Source organism: Primulina tabacum, chromosome 4 (assembly GCF_025594145.1).
Source record: "Primulina tabacum isolate GXHZ01 chromosome 4, ASM2559414v2, whole genome shotgun sequence".
In the NCBI taxonomy this organism is placed as follows: domain Eukaryota; kingdom Viridiplantae; phylum Streptophyta; class Magnoliopsida; order Lamiales; family Gesneriaceae; genus Primulina; species Primulina tabacum.
The window spans coordinates 1,334,277-1,355,471 of record NC_134553.1 but is presented as its reverse complement, the minus strand read 5'-3'; the positions used below and the strand labels follow the sequence as shown (position 1 = coordinate 1,355,471).

The 21,195-nt window shown below is 36.4% G+C and overlaps 3 protein-coding genes across 4 annotated transcripts; 2 read left to right on the top strand and 1 right to left on the bottom strand.

Moving 5' to 3' along the window:
• The first annotated feature begins 2,394 nt into the window (after nt 1-2,394).
• LOC142542216 (uncharacterized) lies at nt 2,395-4,797 on the top strand. Its single transcript, XM_075648724.1, has 3 exons — nt 2,395-2,656; nt 3,077-3,639; nt 4,462-4,797. The coding sequence occupies exons 1-3, from the start codon at nt 2,476-2,478 to the stop codon at nt 4,651-4,653; spliced, it is 936 nt and encodes a 311-aa protein (XP_075504839.1). The 5' UTR covers nt 2,395-2,475; the 3' UTR covers nt 4,654-4,797.
• Nucleotides 4,798-5,073: 276 nt separating this feature from the next.
• Nucleotides 5,074-11,522, top strand: LOC142542214 (O-fucosyltransferase 1). Of its 2 annotated transcripts, none has more exons than XM_075648721.1 (9): nt 5,074-5,234; nt 5,355-5,502; nt 6,713-6,791; nt 7,018-7,088; nt 7,626-7,714; nt 8,644-8,767; nt 8,849-9,132; nt 9,223-9,352; nt 10,385-11,522. In XM_075648721.1, the coding sequence occupies exons 1-9, from the start codon at nt 5,227-5,229 to the stop codon at nt 10,997-10,999; spliced, it is 1,548 nt and encodes a 515-aa protein (XP_075504836.1). In that variant the 5' UTR covers nt 5,074-5,226; the 3' UTR covers nt 11,000-11,522. The 2 variants fall into 2 exon arrangements, with proteins under 2 accessions (XP_075504836.1, XP_075504837.1); XM_075648722.1 differs by having other exon boundaries at nt 5,076-5,234; nt 5,358-5,502.
• Nucleotides 11,523-12,305: 783 nt separating this feature from the next.
• Nucleotides 12,306-18,081, bottom strand: LOC142542215 (uncharacterized). Its single transcript, XM_075648723.1, has 9 exons — nt 17,536-18,081; nt 16,748-16,840; nt 15,854-15,958; nt 15,352-15,498; nt 15,052-15,150; nt 14,831-14,959; nt 13,968-14,147; nt 13,229-13,345; nt 12,306-12,794 (listed from the first exon to the last, which is right to left on the bottom strand). The coding sequence occupies exons 1-9, from the start codon at nt 17,896-17,898 to the stop codon at nt 12,630-12,632; spliced, it is 1,398 nt and encodes a 465-aa protein (XP_075504838.1). The 5' UTR covers nt 17,899-18,081; the 3' UTR covers nt 12,306-12,629.
• Nucleotides 18,082-21,195: the final 3,114 nt, after the last annotated feature.

Sequence of the window (21,195 nt, the reverse complement as noted above, 5' to 3'; positions counted from 1 at the left end):
GATACCAAATGTCACGGCCCAGTCCACTTGTGATATTGTCCGCTTTGGCCTGAGGGCATTTAAATGAAAGTGTAGCAACCCTTTGTGACGCGTTTTAAAACCGTGAGGCCCTCGGACAAAAGCGTACAATATCACAAGTGGGCTGGGCCGTAACATGTACTCTTGTAGTAATCCTTAATGGTCAGCTGACGAAAACTAAGTGGGAGGTCTTCAATTAATACTTCTGGGGAGAGTGAGCTCTCCCTGTCCAACGGCGGAGTTCGACCTCCAACTTGTCTTCCCAACCTCCTAATTTCCTCCAACTTGTCTTCTCAACCTCCCGATTTCCTCCTCACAGCTCTTCCTTGATTGTCATTAGGACATGTTCTTCATCCTCTTCGTCCCCACATTTCTACGTGTTTGCTTAAGGTTTCTCATAGACGGCGCCAATTGATGTTGATGAAAATTGCAAGGCTTGCAGGGAGATCAGATCTCGTTTGGGAAGCTCGAGTCATACGTTCGGTTGGAAGCACAAACAAGAACGTTAGAAGGGATCAGAAAGTTTTTCCGGCGTAGCCTCTCCGACGCTCAAGTCAGAAAACAAGAAAATAAAGAGAGTGTTGTGTGTGATCAGAATAAATGAATTAACAATTACCATAACTTGGTATTTATAGGTGAATAATTACTACGTGAGTAGAGTTCTTTGACAATTAAACTTCTGATCCTTGTAAAATTCTAAATATGTTGGAATCATTCCTTTGTTGGACTCTGGATTCTCATAACCTTAGATAATGTTAGATTAAATCTCCATGAGCTTTATCTTTGTGGATGACATATTGATATATATGATTGGAACTCCTGTGAGGCCTTCGTTTGCTGTGTAGTGAGCCTATCCATGTTTTGAATGGGAACCCGGCCAAGACTTTCTCAATCGTTGCGATGATATGTGCTGGGAGGTTTGATAAGACCTTGCCGCCTTGCTAACCGATGAGATTATGGAGGCATGGGAGGTCGGCTGGGCCGAGCTCCCGGAAGAGCTCTCAACAAATCTTGGTAAACGAAGTCCACGGTAGGTTCCTGGATGACCAGATGGATCCGGGTGAATAAGGTGAACTCCTAATAAACCCTAACCATTAAGATAACTTCTCGAGGCTACCTGGATATTGGATATGAATTATCTAGGGAATACAATGGGTCGGATATAAACCCGGCCCCCGTGTCTAACCCACCCCAGCTAATACGGAGTCGGGTTTATTAGCCGGGGCGGGTTTAGACCCGACCTAACGAGTCTAAAAGCGAGTCCGAAGGGGATCTCACGTTTGGTTTCTCCACTAAAATATGCATACATATTTAAAATATAAAATATATATGTATATTTATTATTATGATATAAATATTTTTTAGATTAAATAACTAATAACTTAACTATAATTATAGTTTATAAAATTTTTGCATTGAAATTATTTAAATATATAAAAATATATCATTACAAATTTTTTTGATTATTAATCAAATATAAGTCGATATATTTTAATTTGTGATAATATTTTTTTGTCGCGGATATTATTAATATAAATTTGTACATATAAATTAAGTGATTTGTTAATTTTTAAATTTTTATTAAATAAATATTAAATTATCTATTTTCGACGGGTCCAACCCAGATTGGACCTATCGAATTTCCGAGACGGGTCTAAAGGAAGGCGTGGCGGGTCCGACTTTGGTCAAACTCGCCTCAAGCCGGACCTGTTGTCATCCCTAGAATTATCTCGAACTGTCGAGAATGGGCCGAGACTATCTCTACGAATATCAAAATGTTTTAGATGTGATATTAATATCTGATTTTGAGTACCCAAACATATATAATAAGTATTGATGTTAATGAGTCATATCTTTTATCGGATGAAAATTTATACAAAAATTGAAATGTAATACAAATATATGATATTTTAGTATAAAATACTTTCAAATCCGGTACTAATATATAATTTTTCGAGTGCTCAAACAAGTATAATAAATACTGATATTAATAATTTATGTATTTTCTCATATGAAAATCGGTAGAAAACATTGAAAAAATAGTACTAAATTTGATATTTGAGTAGCAAATCTGTCAGATCTGATATCGATATATGATATTTGAGTTCCAAACTAGTGTGGCAAGTATTGATATTAATATAATTGTTTTAATTTTATACTCAAAATCTTATTTTTTTATCCGATATAAAAGAATTTACATACATTAATATAATATTTACATAAAAGACAAGTGGATGCATAAAGTTTATAACAGAAAGAAAACACATTAATATTTACATTTAAAAATTTAAAAATAAGTTGCCCCAAAATTAAAACTAAATCACAGAAATGTGTCGTTTGCGTATTACTATTTATTCTCGAAAATGGAATGCTCGCGTACCCAAAGAGTTATCAGTTAGAAATTTTCTCAAATTATTATGCGGTGAAGTGGTTCCTCGAGAATTCGAAATCTCGGAGATGGGAAAATCGGGCACTGCTACAGTAAGCAGGGAAGCCGGTGAAAGCATAGCAGAGAGATTGTCGCTAATTGACGACTTGTACTATCCTCGCAAGGTACAATCCTCCGCTGTCGCCGACCCCTCCTACCGCAAGTCCCTCCTCCTCGACCTCCTCTCTCGCGACGCCGCCGTGTTCTTGGGTACCTACTTGCCACCATTTTCTGGATGTTTTGTTTTTACCTTTTTAACTTCATTTATGGATTTACAGATTGGCACATACGGAAAATATTCGAACTTTATGCATAAACTTGTGGGGAATCGTGGTGGCGTTGTTGGCTTTAGATTATGATTAGTAGAAAGGTGCATCGAACAGAATGATTGTTTAATTATTATATTTTGAATAGTTGATTTGGTGAACTGCCGACTGATGTGTATACTGAAAATTTGATTAGCGTTGAGTTGAATCAGCAGCGCAACTAGAGAACTATAATTTGCATCTGTTTTAGTTACATTCATTCTTTAATCTTCGTGGACTTTGATGTAGATAGCTGTAATACACGTACACACGCCTTTCCCCTCATCTGAAAATTTCTAATTTTGTACTTTTTTGGATGAATTAGAGCGTTATGGATCTAAGTTATCACTCGCGGAGCTTGATGAGTTTGATTTGTTGAAAGACGACTATGAAATCAATTGGCATTTAAATCGCCTACGAAGTGTTGTGAGTCCGACAGAGGAGGAAAAGAAGTCCAAGTGCGTGAAAGTTAAGAATAGGAGGCTGGCATACATGGATAAGTTAATCATGGATGGACATTATTTTTCGGAGGATTCTATGAGGGAAAGAGAACCGTATTTGCATCATGAGTATGTGGGAAAGTTTCAGGATCTGAGTGGAAGAAGCATGGCGAGACCTGGGGAACGGTGGTCTGAGACTCTTATGAGAAGATCAGAAGAGGCTATATTAGTGGAGAAAATTCGAGGGGAGCAACAAAGGTTGGGTGTGGCTCAAAGCGACTGGATAGGGAATGAACCGGAAACGCAAGAAGAGGTGGAAGAGGAGGAGGAGGAGGAAGAAGAAGAAGAAGAGAATGAAAGTAACCCAAAAGTTGCGAAGGGGGTGACTGAGAAGGGAGGAGAGGACATGAAAGTTGGCCTTTCTAGTAGGAGCCAACAGATATTTGAGGTCAAGATTTTGTTTATTGGGCTTGTCACTGTGCTTTATTATTATCAGTTTTTCTACTTGCTCTTAATCTATTTAACAATGAATTATGCAATGTTGCTATCATTTTATCTTCTCATACTTATCAATTTTTTCAGAGAGATACTTCAATATTTTGTGTGCAGATACAGTAATGCTTCAATGTGTCATTGGGTGTTTCAAGGAAATTTTTTCAACGTGTTTTTTTTAATAAGGTGGCAGCTATGAATGTTTGGTTTTGGGCTGGTGTAGTGTAAGAATATGTTAGGTTATGCATTTTTAGTGGCTTGTATATTGAGTTAAGTTATTATATAATATTGAGTTGATTTTAGAGTTGTACTAGTGAAATTGAAATAATGATTGCACGTAGAAATGTGTAGGGAGAAAATGAATCGAAGTAAGCTGAGAGTGGATTGTTTTTCCCTTTCATGAGAATAAAAATGTTTCCCCAAAATGTAAATAAACTTAGCCTATGTTTCCCACCTTCTTCTTTCTCGTTGCGTTGCTCGATACAAAAGTAGTTGTGTTCTAACATGTACATATATCACACTTGGATTTACTCTCTGCTTTCTTTTCGGGGATCAATTTATTGTAGTTCTGTATGTGTTTTTTTGTTTCTATTTTTACATAATCTATGGCCTGATCATGAAACAAAGTATGCTTCAATGTTTGGGTTGATGAATCTTTTTCCTGCTCATATCGACCTTTCCCCAGCAAAATATTTGAATATTGGGCCCTAGTGCATCATGATACATCTGAGTCTCTTGTCACCCGTTTGATCTCATTTTGATCCCATTTGTTTGCAAGAATGAAGAGACGGAACTTGCAATGAGCGATCGAATGGAGCAGTTTACACAGATAATGCAGCAGAAGTTTTTATCTGGGGCAGATTCCGGGCATTTGGATTACTTGAAAATTGATGAGGATGAGAGTTTGGACGATCACTGGACGAAAGTCGCTACTCAAGATGCTGAAGACAAGTATTTTGATGATGTTTGAGGATTACATGTAATATTGTACAGTGTTGTAGTTTGAATTCTACATGAGTGGCTAATTTGGTTGATGCTGTCACTCTTGGTCCTGGTGAAATTTGTTATCGAACATACGAGATTAAATATTGATTAATATTAAAAATCAAGAAGAGTTGAAATGTAATTGCCCAAAACCAGGTAATTTCCTTAAAACATACAATATATCACTTGTTTTAGATATTGCAAACAGAAATATAAAAAGACTTGGTTTTTCGAAAAGTTATATCTCGTTCTCAGATAAACCAAGCAATGGTTTTTTTTTTTTCAATTTTTTTTATCAATTTGCAGGATTTAAAATATAATAATTGATATTTACGCAAATATCATATTCGAGGAATATTCAAAAAATAATAAAAATAAATAAATTTGAGGACAATAATCTTGAGTATAAAAAAAGAAATGAAACCCATTTCTTCATTTCGGTCTCTCCTCTGCAGCGCCCTTTCTCACGTACACTCACTGTTTCACACGAACGGTACTGTTCTACGAAGAATATTGCTAAACTTCGGAAAGTTTGGATCATACTCATTGAACCCCGACGATGAGAAGGTAAATTTTCGGAATATAAGTGTGAGATTATGAAGTTTGATTAATTTTATCCGCTTAATTTTGTGCTTTTAAACTTTGGAGTCGGATCTGCTGATGCTTTTTTTTTTTGGCTGATTACAGTAGACCGGTGCATAGGCACCAGCAGAAGCAATCTGGAGTTAGAGGCATGTTTGGCAGACTATCATTTGCTGTAATTGTACTTGTGATCTGCACTCTCTCTCTTTTATCCGCTACCAGGAGTAGCAATCGAGCCGTATCTCGATCCGAGGTCGTTATTGTTTTTAAATTTTTTGAATATTTTGCGTATTGCGCATATAATGTTTCGATTGGGAAAGCTCGGTTAGTTGTGGTTGCTGCTGAAGTGTTCTGATTGTTGCTTTTTCGTTGCAAGTGAAGATTCACTCTACAATTGTAGCTTATGCAATAATAACGTTGTGTTTACTCTAGAAAGTTCTGCTGAAGTATAGAGGTGTTTGATAATCACTTTTTCGTTGCAAGTGAAGATTCACTCTACAATTTTAGTTTGGAAACAGGAATAATTTTTTTGAATATTTTTTGGTTTGGAGGGAGAGGAGAATAACATATTTGTATAAAATGATGTATGGTATGTATGTGCTACTAGTATATATATTTGTTTTTCATTTTTTCATCCTAAACCACGATGACAATATCTTAAAATCTGAGATAGGATTCACTGGAAAGGAAAATGCAGTGAAATTTCTTACTATTGATTCTGCTATATTTTTTCTCTCTCTTTCCTCTGAAAATACTGAATCTAAACAAAGCTTAACAAACTTTTTTCCTTCGGACTCTAGTTTATCTTGGGACATGAAAAGGAAAATGGAAAGGTGTTAGAAACTAGATAGTGTGGTGTGTGTCAGTGCTTTGACAGTGATGTATCAAATTGACAATATCATGAAATTTGATTAGTTGAAAGGTTAGTTGTGTGATCCTTCAGTACCTTTCAGAATTATATTCATGATAACAGCTTCTTTGTGTTTTCTTTTGTGACAAAAATTATATTTTTTTCTACCATTATCCACAAGACCACCACAACTACAAGTTGTCACTCTCCTGTGTATAGTTTCACTATATTTCTCCCACAAAGGACACCATGGCTGAAAGTAGTTTTTATCGTCCTTTTCTTTGTCCAAGGGTCGAAGAGAGCTTTAACCTTCAGGACATTTATCACTCTTCTATTAAGATCGGGAATGTAGCCAAGTGGCCTAAGTCGTAACAACTCATGGGTAGAACTCGTTTTACTTACGTAGTTTTGTCTCTTGTCGTGGAAGGGTTCAAGGTGAAGACATATGAGATGTCTATATGACTATGACTGCTGCATCTCTGCTTATGACTTTCTTATTTTGTTAGTACTATCGAGATTATCGTGCTCACTACTATTTTCTTAAGAAACCTTAGGAAGTTAATAGAGATACACTTATATTTGTTATGCTTGCCGTGCTTGTCTTGTATGGCAGATTGATGTGGATACACTTTGGGATACAGCTGCTTCCGGTGGATGGAGACCATCTTCTGCTCCACGATCTCATTGGCCTCGTAGGTCTTTTACTTAGATTAGAGTTCGTACCCTATAGATTACCAGTCCTTCTTTAGAAACTAGTTTTTATTGAATTGTCACTTTTGTTTCCAGCCGTGTTTCATTTTAAAATCCCAGTTCCTCCAATCTATTCAATAGACTAATGTTAAGGCTGATCATAAAGAGTTTATATGCGCAAAGTATCAGGATTTATGATTATGGTTGTACATATGTATGCATGTGCAGCTCCTCCAGCAGAAACAAATGGTTATTTGCGAGTTCGCTGTAATGGTGGCCTCAATCAGCAAAGAAGCGCGGTATGCTACCAATATAGTAATGAAACAGCAGTTATAATCTTCTATTCACAGAAACCATGGGCTAGAATGATGTGACACTCTAGCTTCTTGTCATGTTTCAATCATAATTTCTAAATTCCTTGCATCTTTTAATTCAAGAACCTCATCCTTAGGTCAATTTTTTTCTGATCTGGTGGCCAGTAGCATGAGGGTCACCTTTTTACTCCTTTCCTGCATTTCTTCACTCTGAGGTGACACCATCTATATTATATCGTTGTAAAATAATTGTGGAAGTAGACATTGGTTTTGTGTCCCCAGTCACCAGTCAACATTCATTTGTGCTACATCCAAATATTAATTGGTTTTTACTTGCACTGATTTTATTTAATCTGTTTATTAAATACATGTCATGTCTTATATGTGAAGATGAGAAACATTTCAAAAATCTTGTCACTTTGACTCATGATTAAAGAAGCCAACATTGCTACTTATATGGTGATTGGTGGCATAGAATTTGTGAACAGCATATGACTCCATGGAGTTTGTGTATTATGCTAGATCTGTAATGCTGTTCTTGCTGCTCGAATTATGAATGCCACACTTGTTCTGCCTGAACTTGACGCAAATTCTTTTTGGCATGATGACAGGTGCGTACTTCCACAAAAGTTCAACCTTTTCTTTTTATGTTTAATAATAGGGTAGATAGTTGTGTTGTGAACTCATTTTGAATTTCTGTAGATTTAATAACAGATATGAATGTATGAGGTGGTGTAAATTCGAACATTAAAGTAACTATCAATTGAGGGGATTAATATCTCAAATGGAATATTAGGACAGGAACATTTACTGACCCCTGCTTCTGGAGTTTGGTGGGCTTATCGTTTAGACGTTGTTCTGATGCTTATTATGTGGTGATATTCTTGGTGTCCAAGGTTTCAAGTTGCCTGATATTGCTATGGAAGCGTTCTACATGTTGATTGCATCATGTTATGCTGAGTAGTGATGAATGGATGGTATACATGGCTTATTGTCGGTTAAGATTTTCCCTTCTTTATAGCATGGAAATTTTGATTTAGAGTCTCTGCATGCTAAAGTTCAAATTCACGGTAGCAAATCTCTCATGCTCTAATTGTTTCAATGGTTCCATGAACAAGACTTGAACCACCTGCAACACTCTCGTATTTGCATACTTAACACCAGTGACATCTCAAAACTTTGTAACAAACTAGTTGTTTCCTGTCTCGCATTATATATTAACCAGCAACAGTCCTATCATTAATATGACCTATTGGTGAAACCTAACAACTGCCTGAAAAAAACCAATATTACTTTTCAAGCACAACGTACGATCATTTTCCACCCCCAATCTGGATTTTTTCCAGGTCCACCTTTCAGGCTGTAATGTCATAGGTTTAGGGTCCGTTTACTAAACTCCGAGTCTAAGCAAGTGCAGCACACCTGAACGCAATTCAGCGCATGGGTCGTAGCAGCAATTTATTTATCTGGTCCAGTAAAAATATTTACATTAACTCATGTGTGCAGCCGAGTCATAATGTCATATTGTTTTTCTTTGTAGTGGATTTCATGGTGTCTATGATGTCGAGCATTTTATCAAGTCGTTGAGGTATGATGTAAACATTGTTGAAAGTATTCCAGAAATCCGTAAAAATGGGAAGATCAAGAAGATAAAAGCTTTTCAGGTGAAGACATGCATGACCGCAAAGTTTTAAGTTGATATAAATTAAGATACCATCTTGACAAAAAATGTCTTTTTGGCTCAGCTGCGGCCTGATAGAGATGCTCCCATCAGTTGGTACACGACAGTTGCTTTAGAGAAGATGAAGCAGCATGGTGCTATTTATCTTACCCCTTTCTCTCATCGCATGGCTGAAGAGATTGATTGCCCTGAGTATCAACGATTAAGGTGTCGAGTGAACTATCATGCATTAAGATTTAAGCCCCACATTATGGAGCTTAGTAACTCAATAGTGAACAGACTTCGTGCACAAGGTCACTTCATGGCTATACATCTTCGCTTTGAGATGGATATGCTTGCATTTGCTGGGTGAATCTTTACCCCTTGTATTGACATGCTTGAACTACTCTATTCTTTTATTGCATTTGAAGTTGTCATATTTGATTAGCCCTTTTTCAGGTGCTTTGATATCTTCACTGCAGAGGAACAAATTTTTTTAAAGAAATATCGGAATGAAAATTTTGCACCAAAGAAACTTATTTACAGTGAAAGAAGGGCAATTGGAAAGTGCCCTTTAACTCCAGAAGAGGTATTTTTTCTGATATTTGTTACTAATTTTTTTCGTACATTTTCACGTAGTCATTGAAGCTTATGTTTCCTCTTTTTCATCTCCTTTATTGTGATAGTAAATGTGGATCATATCTTGCTTTCTCTGTAATTTCTTGAAGTACAAATTCTATTGCATTGGTGCTGACTTTCTTAAAAAGTAACTGCAACTTTGACTTTCCTCTTGAAAATGAATATGAAATTTAGTTTTGCATAGTATTCATAAAATAACAATAATTGTTCGCTAGAAAACAAAAATTAACATTTTTACTATCCCTCTGAAAATTGCATTCTGCAGAGTTGGGCTTTGCGATATTTAGTGTAGTTTATTACCATCCGCAGTTTGCTTTGTCGTTTGAAGTTAATTTTGTTTGATAAGCCGTTCCAGTGACAAAATTGTTTGTGCATACTTTACCTTTATTCTCAATTGTTCTTTGTTGCTATCCAGAATTTTCATGGTGCATTTGGTCTTCTTTTTGTTTGAGAAGACATGCCTCCTTTCCCCTCGTATGACAATCGATGGGAGATTGGTGGCATATAGTTAGGTAATTGCCCTTAAGCTTGCCGTTTCTAGCATAACATCAACAACAGTGATGTGGTCTACCAAATAACGAGAAAACACGCTGACAATTGGTAAAGTCTGAAAGAGGTTAATCATAGATAGATGTGATGCATGCCCTATATACCAGGTTACTTGATTTTCGATAGCAGTGAAGGTTACCAGTATATGTCTCTCATTGATGGACTAAGCAATAATTTCGCAGTAGTTGCTGCCAAAATGAAGGATCCATGTCAGATTGAGTATGAGCTATTTAGAAATGAATGAAATTGAGACAGATTTTTTCTTGAAGTTGGTCGTTATATGACATATATCATTCACTGACATCGTCCATGATGTTAGATTCCTTTGTCCCCAAATCTTATCCGTTGTCATCAGAACATAATCAGTCAAAATAAAAAAATGCCACGCTGATCGTTGTTCAATGTGCTAACATGATACTTTGACATCCTGCAGGTGGGTCTGGTCTTACGAGCAATGGGGTTTGATAACTCTACTACGATATACATTGCATCAGGGGACCTATTTGGGGGTGAGCGATTCATGAAACCTTTTCGATCTTTGTTCCCTCGCCTTGAGAATCACAAGACAGTAGATTCCACTGGCGAACTGGCCAAGAATACAAATGGCGTTTTGGGTTCTGCTGTAGATTATATGGTTTGTCTGCTCTCAGACATTTTCATGCCAACATATGATGGCCCAAGCAACTTTGCTAATAATCTACTCGGTCACCGTCTCTACTATGGTTTCCGCACAAACATTCAACCGGATAGAAAATCTCTTGCCCCTATCTTTATTAATCGGGAAAAGGGGCGTGTAGCAGGTTTTGAAGAAGATGTTAGACGGGTGATGCAAAACACAAACTTTGGTGGACCACACAAACGGATATCACCCGAGTCATTCTATACAAATTCTTGGCCCGAGTGCTTTTGCCGGATACTGGCTACCAATCCAGCTGATAAATGCCCACCAGATAATGTCGTGGATATTCTGGACAGTCAGTTGACAACAGGAGTGGTGGACGATACAGAATCTGTCTCAACGAATTCAACATCCATAGTAGACAAGTAGGATATTCGATTTTCACCTCTCCAGAGCTGCATCGTGATGCTGACCGGAGCCAGGAGTAGTAAATTTTTCCTTGATGTATCCAATCAGGTATCCTCCGGCTCATCAATGTGTCAAGTGCCATTGAACTAATTGTATCTTCACGTTTAGATATGGAGCTTCTGAGGTTGAGTAGGCATAAAATCCCCATTACTGAAAATAACGACAATCTTTGAGTGCACAATGCAACGACCTCGTGTTATTTTTCCTCATTTATTTGAACCGCATATGTGAACATTTGGTCCATGGTAGTTTACTGCGTTCGTTGAAATACCAAAAATTATAGTCATCAGCCATTCTATCCATAATCGTTGCATTTGGTTCCCTCCGAGTTAAATGACCGATTAAACTCACGCTGAGCACCACCTTTACGTATTTTTCAAAAAATAAAAAAGACAAAGCAAAAGTGATGACAAGTTGTCCGACTGAATTTATTTGTAATGTCTTTGGCACGGGATAATTTATCTCGAGAATTTTATTTGTCCTTTGTGTATATTCCTCCTCTGTAGTTTGTAGTAATGCATGATGTAATTGGTTTGACAACGTGACCCACAAAATAATAAAATTAAGAGTGACATTCTTATGTATTACTAAAAGTTGGCTGAACGTTTGAGCACTACGTCGTCATTTTTCAGATGTGTGGAATAAAATAAGATCCAACTTGATGCGAAGTTGCTATTCGGGAAAATTTGAGTCTCTAAGCTGAAGATTCATTAAATAGAATCAATTAGTTTTAACTAGAAGCTCGTATACGATAATGGCCAACAACAAAATGTATATTTCTGAAAGTACGGTGGGAAAAGACAGGTCAACAAAAAACAAGCTCTCTATCGCGAAAGTTAACAACAGAACAGCCTATGTCAATCCTTTTTTACATCTTATTTTGGATTTACACGTGGCCATCATATGGGCCTCCTATATGATTTTGTCACTTCATATAAAGTTGATTGCTTCTAGCTTTCCACCTTTGATTTTAGATTTTATAAAAATACAAATTTTAAAATGTTGAATTTTTTTTTCGATCTCATATGATTTTAGGACTCTCTTCGAAGTTGGATCTAGAAAACAATTTTATCATGGAAGCTTAAATATAACCACCCCATCTCTCTACACATCTCAATGCAACTACCATTTATTTAGTATATAAATTTAGAAAAGGAGAAATCGATATTCACATAAACTTCAAATTACATGTATAACAAAAAACACCATGTTCCCGGATGAATTTAATGCTCTATTATAGTTGAGTTTATTTCTTGGAACTGTAGGATATAATTTACTCTTAATGATTTTCTTCTTGGGTACATCAACCTCAATTCAATTCAAGCACTTCATTCTGCCGAGTGATACCAAATATGATGAAATTCTAGGAGAGTTCTTCGCTCGGAAAACAGGGAAGGTAAAATGAACAAATTCTAGGAGAGTTCTAGCTCGGAGAAACCTAGGCCAGTCAACAACATGAACAAACCAATGATTCCTAAAAATCACTACATTTCACAGTTACATCTTGCAATGTTGCAAGTAAAATAGAATGTAAAATGATACTAACGAAAAATATAGCAAAAACACTTACAAAAAACAGCTGTTGACAAATTCATCCACCCACATGTATACGCAGTTTGTTAGCAACATAAAGAAGGTGGCTGATGTTTGTGGATGGATAGTGCTGGAGTAGCTTCAGATTAGCAGTAAAGTCGCCTGCAAGTAGACGCCTCCGGACAATTATCAGCATCGCACAACAAATTCGAAGTAACGTTTCCTGCAAAAATTGAATTGCTCACGGATAAACCAATTACTTGTCACACTTTGTGACCTTTCAGCCAGGAGAAAACAGGGAAGGAAAGCAAGGGGAACAACTAGTGGTGTGATTATAAAGTATAAACAATGAACAAGAATATAAACATAAATAATTTATAAAAGGGAAAATTTAAACATATTTACAATATTATTGAAAAAAAATCTGGGATAACATTATCTTATGGCGTGATTATAGTATCATCCTTCCATGTAAATCAGATACTATTTTATGACTTGGTGTGTCTGATGTCCCTCTTTGAATGTTCTCGAGACATTCCATAAATTTTTTCTTTAAATTTTAACTAATAAATGAACCAAATGCTCAATGCATTATCACATATAAATTGATGATGTATACACATAGATATCAAAAGAACTGACAAAAAAACAACTTACTTGAGGACCATCAGGGTCACTCAGAAGTGCATCCCAAATTAAGAGACAGTCTCCAAAATTAAATTCTTGGGTCAAAAGTAGCGTAATCCACCTGAATGCATAAAACTGGGGATTGACCTGAAAGTACAAACACAACCACGTGAGGAAAAATAACCGCATTATACTTGACAACCGTATTATTCTCACAGCTTTGCAAAGTCTATTTTCTTTTGGTGTAGCAAAGTTTTAATATGCACTCTAATAGTCACAAACACAACCACGTGAGGAAAAATAACCGCATTATACTTGACAACCGTATTATTCTCACAGCTTTGCAAAGTCTATTTTCTTTTGGTGTAGCAAAGATTTAATATGCACTCTAATAGTCTTTTTCCAGGAAAAAAAATTGGATATACCAAGAAAGATATCTGATCATATGCAACAGTAAATGAGAGGGTTTCTTCCATAGAAGGAAGCCTAAAATCCTACGTATGAGACCCTGAACAGGTTAACTTAATGTGTCCATGAAGTAGACACAACGATGATAAACACCATAATTTTAACAAAGCATACACGTAAAAAACCCAATCGGAGCAACTTTTGCCGTCATGTTCTTGTGTGGCTAAAGATATCATGTTGTTCTAACTCAGATACCCAAAAAATCAGCATCCTTCCTCATACTGTAATCCAGAAACATTCTTGAACAATAACAAAGAGAGAACATAATATACAGTTGCATCAGAAAAGGATGTAATCCTACTTTTGTGGTCATTTCAAGATGACGCCACAATTCTTCATCATGCTCCTTTAGAAGCTGCGATAATCTCGTGATGGTAGACCGTATCCCCACAACACTGTTATCAAGTTGCTGAACAAAATTATCCCGAAACCCACTCAATAGCTCCACAAAACAGAAGAAAGTGTCTGCTTCAGCTGAACCCTGCAGGAGTCGCAAAAGAAAATTAAAGAAAAAGAAATCCAAAAAGCAACGTAAAAATATTCATACAGAAATTAATCAAATATCAATCATTTTTACCTCAAGCAAATTAACTTGATAACTTTAAATGATGAAGATCTGAAGTTGATATCACAACTTTTGCTTTATTGTACTATATACCTATTTTGCCTCGACTTTTTATGGATATAGTCTCAATATTCTTTCAATCTTAAGAAAAGATATATATCAAGTAAAGAGATCGATCAAACCTTAACTGAATATTTGATAAAAATCCACCATGGAGGCAGTTCCATTAAGTTTAAACTCCTTTGTTCTTATGAATAAAATAGGTTTGGCTTTGCCACTTTCTACCCCTTGCATCTTTAACTTATATAAGTTACATACTTGGAACGAGGAAAAAATATAGATATTTTCAAGGTACTTAGTGTTTCTTGTAGTAGTGAGATTAATAAATCTGAAGTTTTCTGTTGACATATACATCAAACTACACAAAGTGGAAAAAACAACACATATTTTCTTTGAAAGACCACCAAGTTTTAAAGAAATTTTGGATGGAAGCAGCAAAACAGTCAAAACTTGGACATTTTTATTTAAATTAAAAACATTAAATCAATTGCATTTTGCAGAAAAGTAGAAAACATTGGAAACTGGGAAACCTATCTTACCGTGTTTTCTTCATTTGGGTCATTTGTGAACACATAGTATAGTGGTGCTAAGATTTCATTCATCCCTTGCACATATCTTATTCCAGGATTCAACTTTGCAAATACAATCAATATATTTCTTAAAGCTTCCTGAATGTAAAATATACAATGTAAGCGAAATAAATGTATTTTTTTTAGTCAACCCTAGGAGCTGTAAAGACTGAGAGAAACAAATGCTTCACTTGGTTGGATTTAGCAAAAGTTGAGTCTCCTGAGAAGAAGGGCATATCTGGGTGAGTACGCATGACATCACGGTCAATCTGTTCTATTATTTCAGTGTCCTACAAATTATAGAAGTGGAGTCAAACGCCATACCATACTAGTTACTGACTTTACATGCTGTATTTGTGGTAGATACTAAATATATGAAAGATGGACAACTAAGTGCTCAATACGAGGGCTTGCTACAAGGTTGACAAAGGTAGCACGATGTCCATACATCAGCAATACGATCCCCACACTGCTGAAAAGAAAGACAGTACCTGAAAGAATTTATTCCATACACTACTCTTCCCGAGACTTAAGGGATGCTCTCCATGAGTTATCTCTGATCTTGAGAGGAAGCCCTGAGTTCCATCTGGTTCATTGTTCTCAAGACTTGATTTTTCCAACTTCCTGGTAATATCCGTCTGACTAGCCACGGAAACATTCAGAAGATGCAAAAATATTGGAAGTAGTGCAGAGGGAAAAAAGGCACTGCATGGTTTGAAAAAACTTATAAATATGCACCAAACATTTTATGTGCTTTGTAACGTTTCGGACTCTCTGAACAGCGGCAGCAAGCAAAGAATGGAACTCATAACTTAATATTTTTTGGAGTGAAAATTCTGATGGAATTAACATAAGGAGAACATAACTAAATTAACTCAGCTCAAGCTTGCAATAACAAGTAAACAGTCCAGTACATGTAAATATATTGTATACAAGGCAACATCATGTAGAACATAGCTGATTTCTAGAAGAGTTTAGGACACAAGAACATACAGGATTCATCAACAACTCCTCTTTGAAATGCTTATACTGTGACTTTTTCTTGGCCAGTTCCGAAGGCCAAAGCGAGCGATCGGTTGGTAAATACCCTAATAACAGCTGCAAAGCGCACGTGGTAAGATATTAATCTAACTATTTCAAAGTTTTGAAATCAATAGAGACACGTTTCATTATCTATTCACAATATTTACATCCATATCATCAAAGAAGAACAGATGAGCGCATAAGCTCTTTTATACTTCCCAGCACATTCTTAAAATAGTAATTATTCTCAAAGGAGAAGGTTTTTGCCACAATCAACCTCTCTTGCTTTGACAGTATCACATAATTGTTGTTTACATTAACACTTGCAACAAAATTATTTCTTTGAATAACTAATATTTCATGAAATGCTTAACAAGCCACACCGCTCATTATCATAAAACATAAACGGGGTTAATAAATGAGGGATAAACGCAGCTACGGTACTCGAGAAGAATACATTACAACGGAACATATTGCAAATTCTGTCAGATTTTAGCATCCTAATGTGTACTTTATACTATCAAAGTGATATGTTATGCAACTGTCAACCAGCCAACTTCAATTCCATTATTATATTAATGGCCCACAAGTCCCTTTTCCAAAAAAGATATACCGAAGTGTTACCGGATAAAGAGTTTAATTTTTAAACCATGACTAAAAATTAAATCACTTGGAAGAATTGTCGACAGATGCATATGATATTTCAAGCACTAGCTGCAATAGCCTATGAACTTCACCCATCATTGAATGATTGTTTCTTTTCTTAAATTAGGCGTGCCACTATTGATAGCATTGTAAAAGCGAACTTTGCCATTTTTTTCCTAAAAAAAGGTATAAAGTTCAGAAGTTCATGAAAATTTATACCTTCCACACTGTTGGACGAATCCCAGATCCATCAGGAATCCCTTGTGATGCTAGCCTCCGTATTTCTCCCATATTTATCATCTTCCTTGACAACTAGTGGTTAAAAATAAACAGGAAGAAGTGATGCGATTGATAAGATTATCCAAAAAGGTTTTTTTCAATACTGGAAATGCTGAAAAAAGAAGAAAACGAATCATATATTTTTTAAACCAAAGGAGACAAATGTTCATATATATCATAATCCTGAGATCACCGACTAGAGTTCAAATCGTAAGCAGGAGTAAATGCCTTGTAGAAATTTTCCTTCTTGTTTAAAACACAGGGAAAAAGAGTGACCGCACACCAACATATAGTATCACCACGTGGCTAAGCTTGTATGAACAGTCTATAAGTGACGGCATGCAATATAAAAAGATTAATGGTAAGCCCCTTCTATTACGATGAAGTTGTTACACCAACAAAATCCATGGGCAACAGCAACTACAGCCATTTACCAACAAGTCCCAAGATATTAATCTGCCCTAACAAAATCTAAGCGTGTTCGCTAGGGGAAGGGACTGAGTCAGCATCTTTTTCGCTTTATTCATTGCCATTGACACCCGAATAAGGATAATTAACCATGTAACTGCATAACAAGTCAATTAGGTATCTTTAAGCATCAATTTGCAAGTGAAATATCTTCTAATTTCACTCTGAGGCTGAAAATCGCATTCACAGATAAACACGCAGAGACATTTGCTATTGCAAGTGTGTTAGAGAAGGGTGGGCGGCGGAGGAGAAAGAAAAACCTCTTGTAAAAGCTGAGCATGCCTGGAAACATCCTCAGCAACAGGAAGTGGCGGCGACGGCGGCCAAGCTGCGACCGCACCACAAGAAGAAGCCGTTGAACGAGCTGAAAAACTTCCATTTTCATCATCATTGTAAGAAAAGCCACCATCATTACCATGACTACCACCAAGCGGATCCCTATCTTCCTCTTTCACAGCAGCAGCAGACGTGTTAGAAATACCGGGAGACTCCGGCCGTGCCACCACCGCCGGCGCCTCGACAATCGCGGGGCCAGGGTTCTGTGAAGTCTGCGGCGATAGAGGAGGTTGAGGAGCCGACCAGAGGGAGCTATTGAGCCATTCCGGCACCTTTTTGTTCACCATAGAATATTCACTTCAAATTGATCTGGTCGATCGCCGCGTCGAGAATTTTCAACTGTGGAAACAAAATCGGAAATCGGAACCGAAGGGTTTGTGGAGAAGAAAACGAGTTGAAGATTATGGAAATTCGTGTTAAACTCGATTCGATCATCGAAATGGTGTTAACAGAGCATTGTTGTATGTGTGTGTGAGAGAGATATTTGACAGGTGGATTGATTGCCACCACGTGAGTAGCACGTGTTCGAGAGATGGTCGACGTGTATTTTGTTCCATTTACAAACTGATTTGATTTTGACGGGGGAAATTTATTTTGGTCTTAAATATTTAGCAACGATCCTAATTTAATGAGAAGGTGATTTCCTCAATATATTACTCTGAAAATATGTTCGATATTTATTATTTATATGATGTAAGGCCCGAGATTTTATTACTGTAATTTGAGATTAATCTGAAATGATTTATTTATTTATTTAAAGATGATTATAGACGTAACGGATCAGATCGGGAGAGCCGAAAGAAGAAATCACATTAGGTGTGAAGAATATAATCGGCGCATATGCGTGACTTGAATGCGCGCACATGCGCGGATTGGGCAGAATGATTGGCGCATATGCGTGACGTAGATGGCGCATATGCGCGAGAGGCAGAAATGCGGAAGATGCCGGGCAGAACTACCGGCGCATATGCGCGGCTTTGTGCGCGCATATGCGCGCGGCATGCATCATGAAAATTCGCCACATGGTGTCTTGGAATGCAACGTGTATATGTATGTATATATAAAGAACAAACATACTCCTCTCTGAAACAAAAGAAAGAAGGAAGCCGAGGAGAGAATTTTAAGGAATGCTTCAAGTTTCTTTCGAGTGAGAATTTGAGTGTTACACAAAATCCGTCCGTCTGATTTTGAATTCGATTTCGGTACTGTGTTCCTATCGACGCAGGCTACAACTGGACGTAAGTTTCGTTACGTTTAGACATGATTTGAATTTATGATATTGTCAGAATTGAATATGAATCAGATATGATGTTTCTGCTACAGTAGACATTGTATAATTGAAGTCAGATTTAAGAATAGACTGTTTATACAATTGTTATGATTTTCGAAAGATATTGATTGGGATTTAATATCAGAGTTGTGTTGTTACTGATCTTAAGTGTACAGATATTGAGATTATGAATTGTACTAATACTGATTATGAATTCTGATATTATATATGTGATGTTGAGATTGACGGGGATATCGAAACTGTATTGTTATGCCGTCGAAACATCAGTTAATTTAGAGTGATCAGATTCCGTAATGATTTCGATGATATCGTTGATATGAAGTAGATTGTACCTTGTTCAGATATGGATCAGATTATATACTGATTTGAGTATTGATCAGAACAGGTTTTGAATCGAATTATATACTGATATTGTATTTATACAATTGTCATTGTCAGACTGGTTATGGACAGATTGGAATACAAGACTTCGTCTTCGTCAGACCGGGAAGACAAAGGTATAATTCATGTGAATTCGGGAGATACGACTCGAATCAGACTTGGTTGGAGTTTCCCTAAATCACATACTAGATTTATTATTTATATTTGATTATGATTATGTCTTGTTTATAGATTTATATTCAAGCATTGAAATAGGAGAGTCGTTGGCAGACTTGCTAAACTAGACGTTCGGTGGTATCGACGCTTCGGATCAGATTCAATCCATTTGTAGACGTTCGATACAGACAGGACCGAAGTCTAGGAATAAGACGTACAGTTACCCCGATTGGGAGGGTAGGTGACAGACAGTGACGCCTTATTCACACCGGGATCCCTAGAGTTAGAGTCGAGTCGAGTCGAGTCAAGATATGAATTGAATTGAGTAGCATGCTTATTTTATTTTGATTTCAGAGATTATGGAATCCATTGTTACTGCATGCTTATTTTGATTTGGTTTCCTAGACTACGAAACATATCGTTATGAATTTTATGCATGATAATATGCTTTATGATTTATATTGTGTATATGCATGTATACATGTTTTATACTGGGATTTATTCTCACCGGAGTATCCGGCTGTTGTCTTGTTTTGTATATGTGCATGACAACAGGTGGGACAGGATCGGGGTCAAGAAGATGATGAGAGAAGATGAGTTAGAGTGGTGATTCCGGACTTATTGTAGACTTGGTTTAATACTTGAAATCTAGTAGTTAAACCTTAGACTAGTTTTAACTAGAAGCATGTTGTACAAGATTTGTATTATTATACTGGTTTGTATAATAGATTGATTCCATTACCTTCCGCATTTTAAAGAAAAAAATTTTTAGACCCTGTTTATCTTAATTGATAATTAAATCCCAAAGATGATTAAGATGATGATTAGCGTCCGGGTCCCCACATATGATTTATTCTAATAATTTGAAACATTTGAAACAATTATATCTAATTAAGGTTAGACAACAAGAGCGATGAAGAACGTATCAAAATCTTAGGAAAAATTTATGATTTAAATTAATAGATTCCTATAAATAGTTATGAATTTCTCTAAACTCTTTAGAGACTTTAAATAAATACAAAAGATAGCACATAACTATGACAATCAATTATACCATATATCACATAAAATTGAAGAAATTCACAGGGCAATAAAGGATATAGTAGGTCTCTTGTGAGACGGTCTCACGAATCTTTATCCGTGAGACGGGTCAACCCTACCGATATTCACAATAAAAAGTAATATTTTTTCATGGATGATCCAAATAAGAGATCCGTCTCACAACATACGACCCGTAGAACCGTCTCACACAAGTTTTTGCCTAAAGATATTCAAATAATAATTTAAAATCTAGAACAACAATCAAGTTCTAGTAATAGATTTACAGGAGTAAAGTGACCACCTCTTTTGACACCAAACCTCTATCACATGGAAAATGAATGATCAAGGTGGTGCAAAAACCTTTCATTGAAGAAGAAAAATGATCACTTTTATCAAAACTGTCTCGGAGAATAAAATAATTTGATAGCACTCATAGAAATGATTGGTCTAGAGAATCTTCAAGACATTACAGAGTCTTTTACAAACCTCAAAGTCATAGATCTGAAAATGAACACAATTGAAGGAAGTAATTAGTATGGTACCTTCTCGTGAACCACAAAAGGAGAAAAGTGTGGGATCCTATGATATATAAATAGGAGGAACTCGAAAAGACTTCCCAAACGGTGAAGAATCACACCCAGCAAGAATACGGTCGAGGATAAATAAGATTCTCTCGCATCAAACACCCTATGAGATGACTATTTTAGAACCGGTA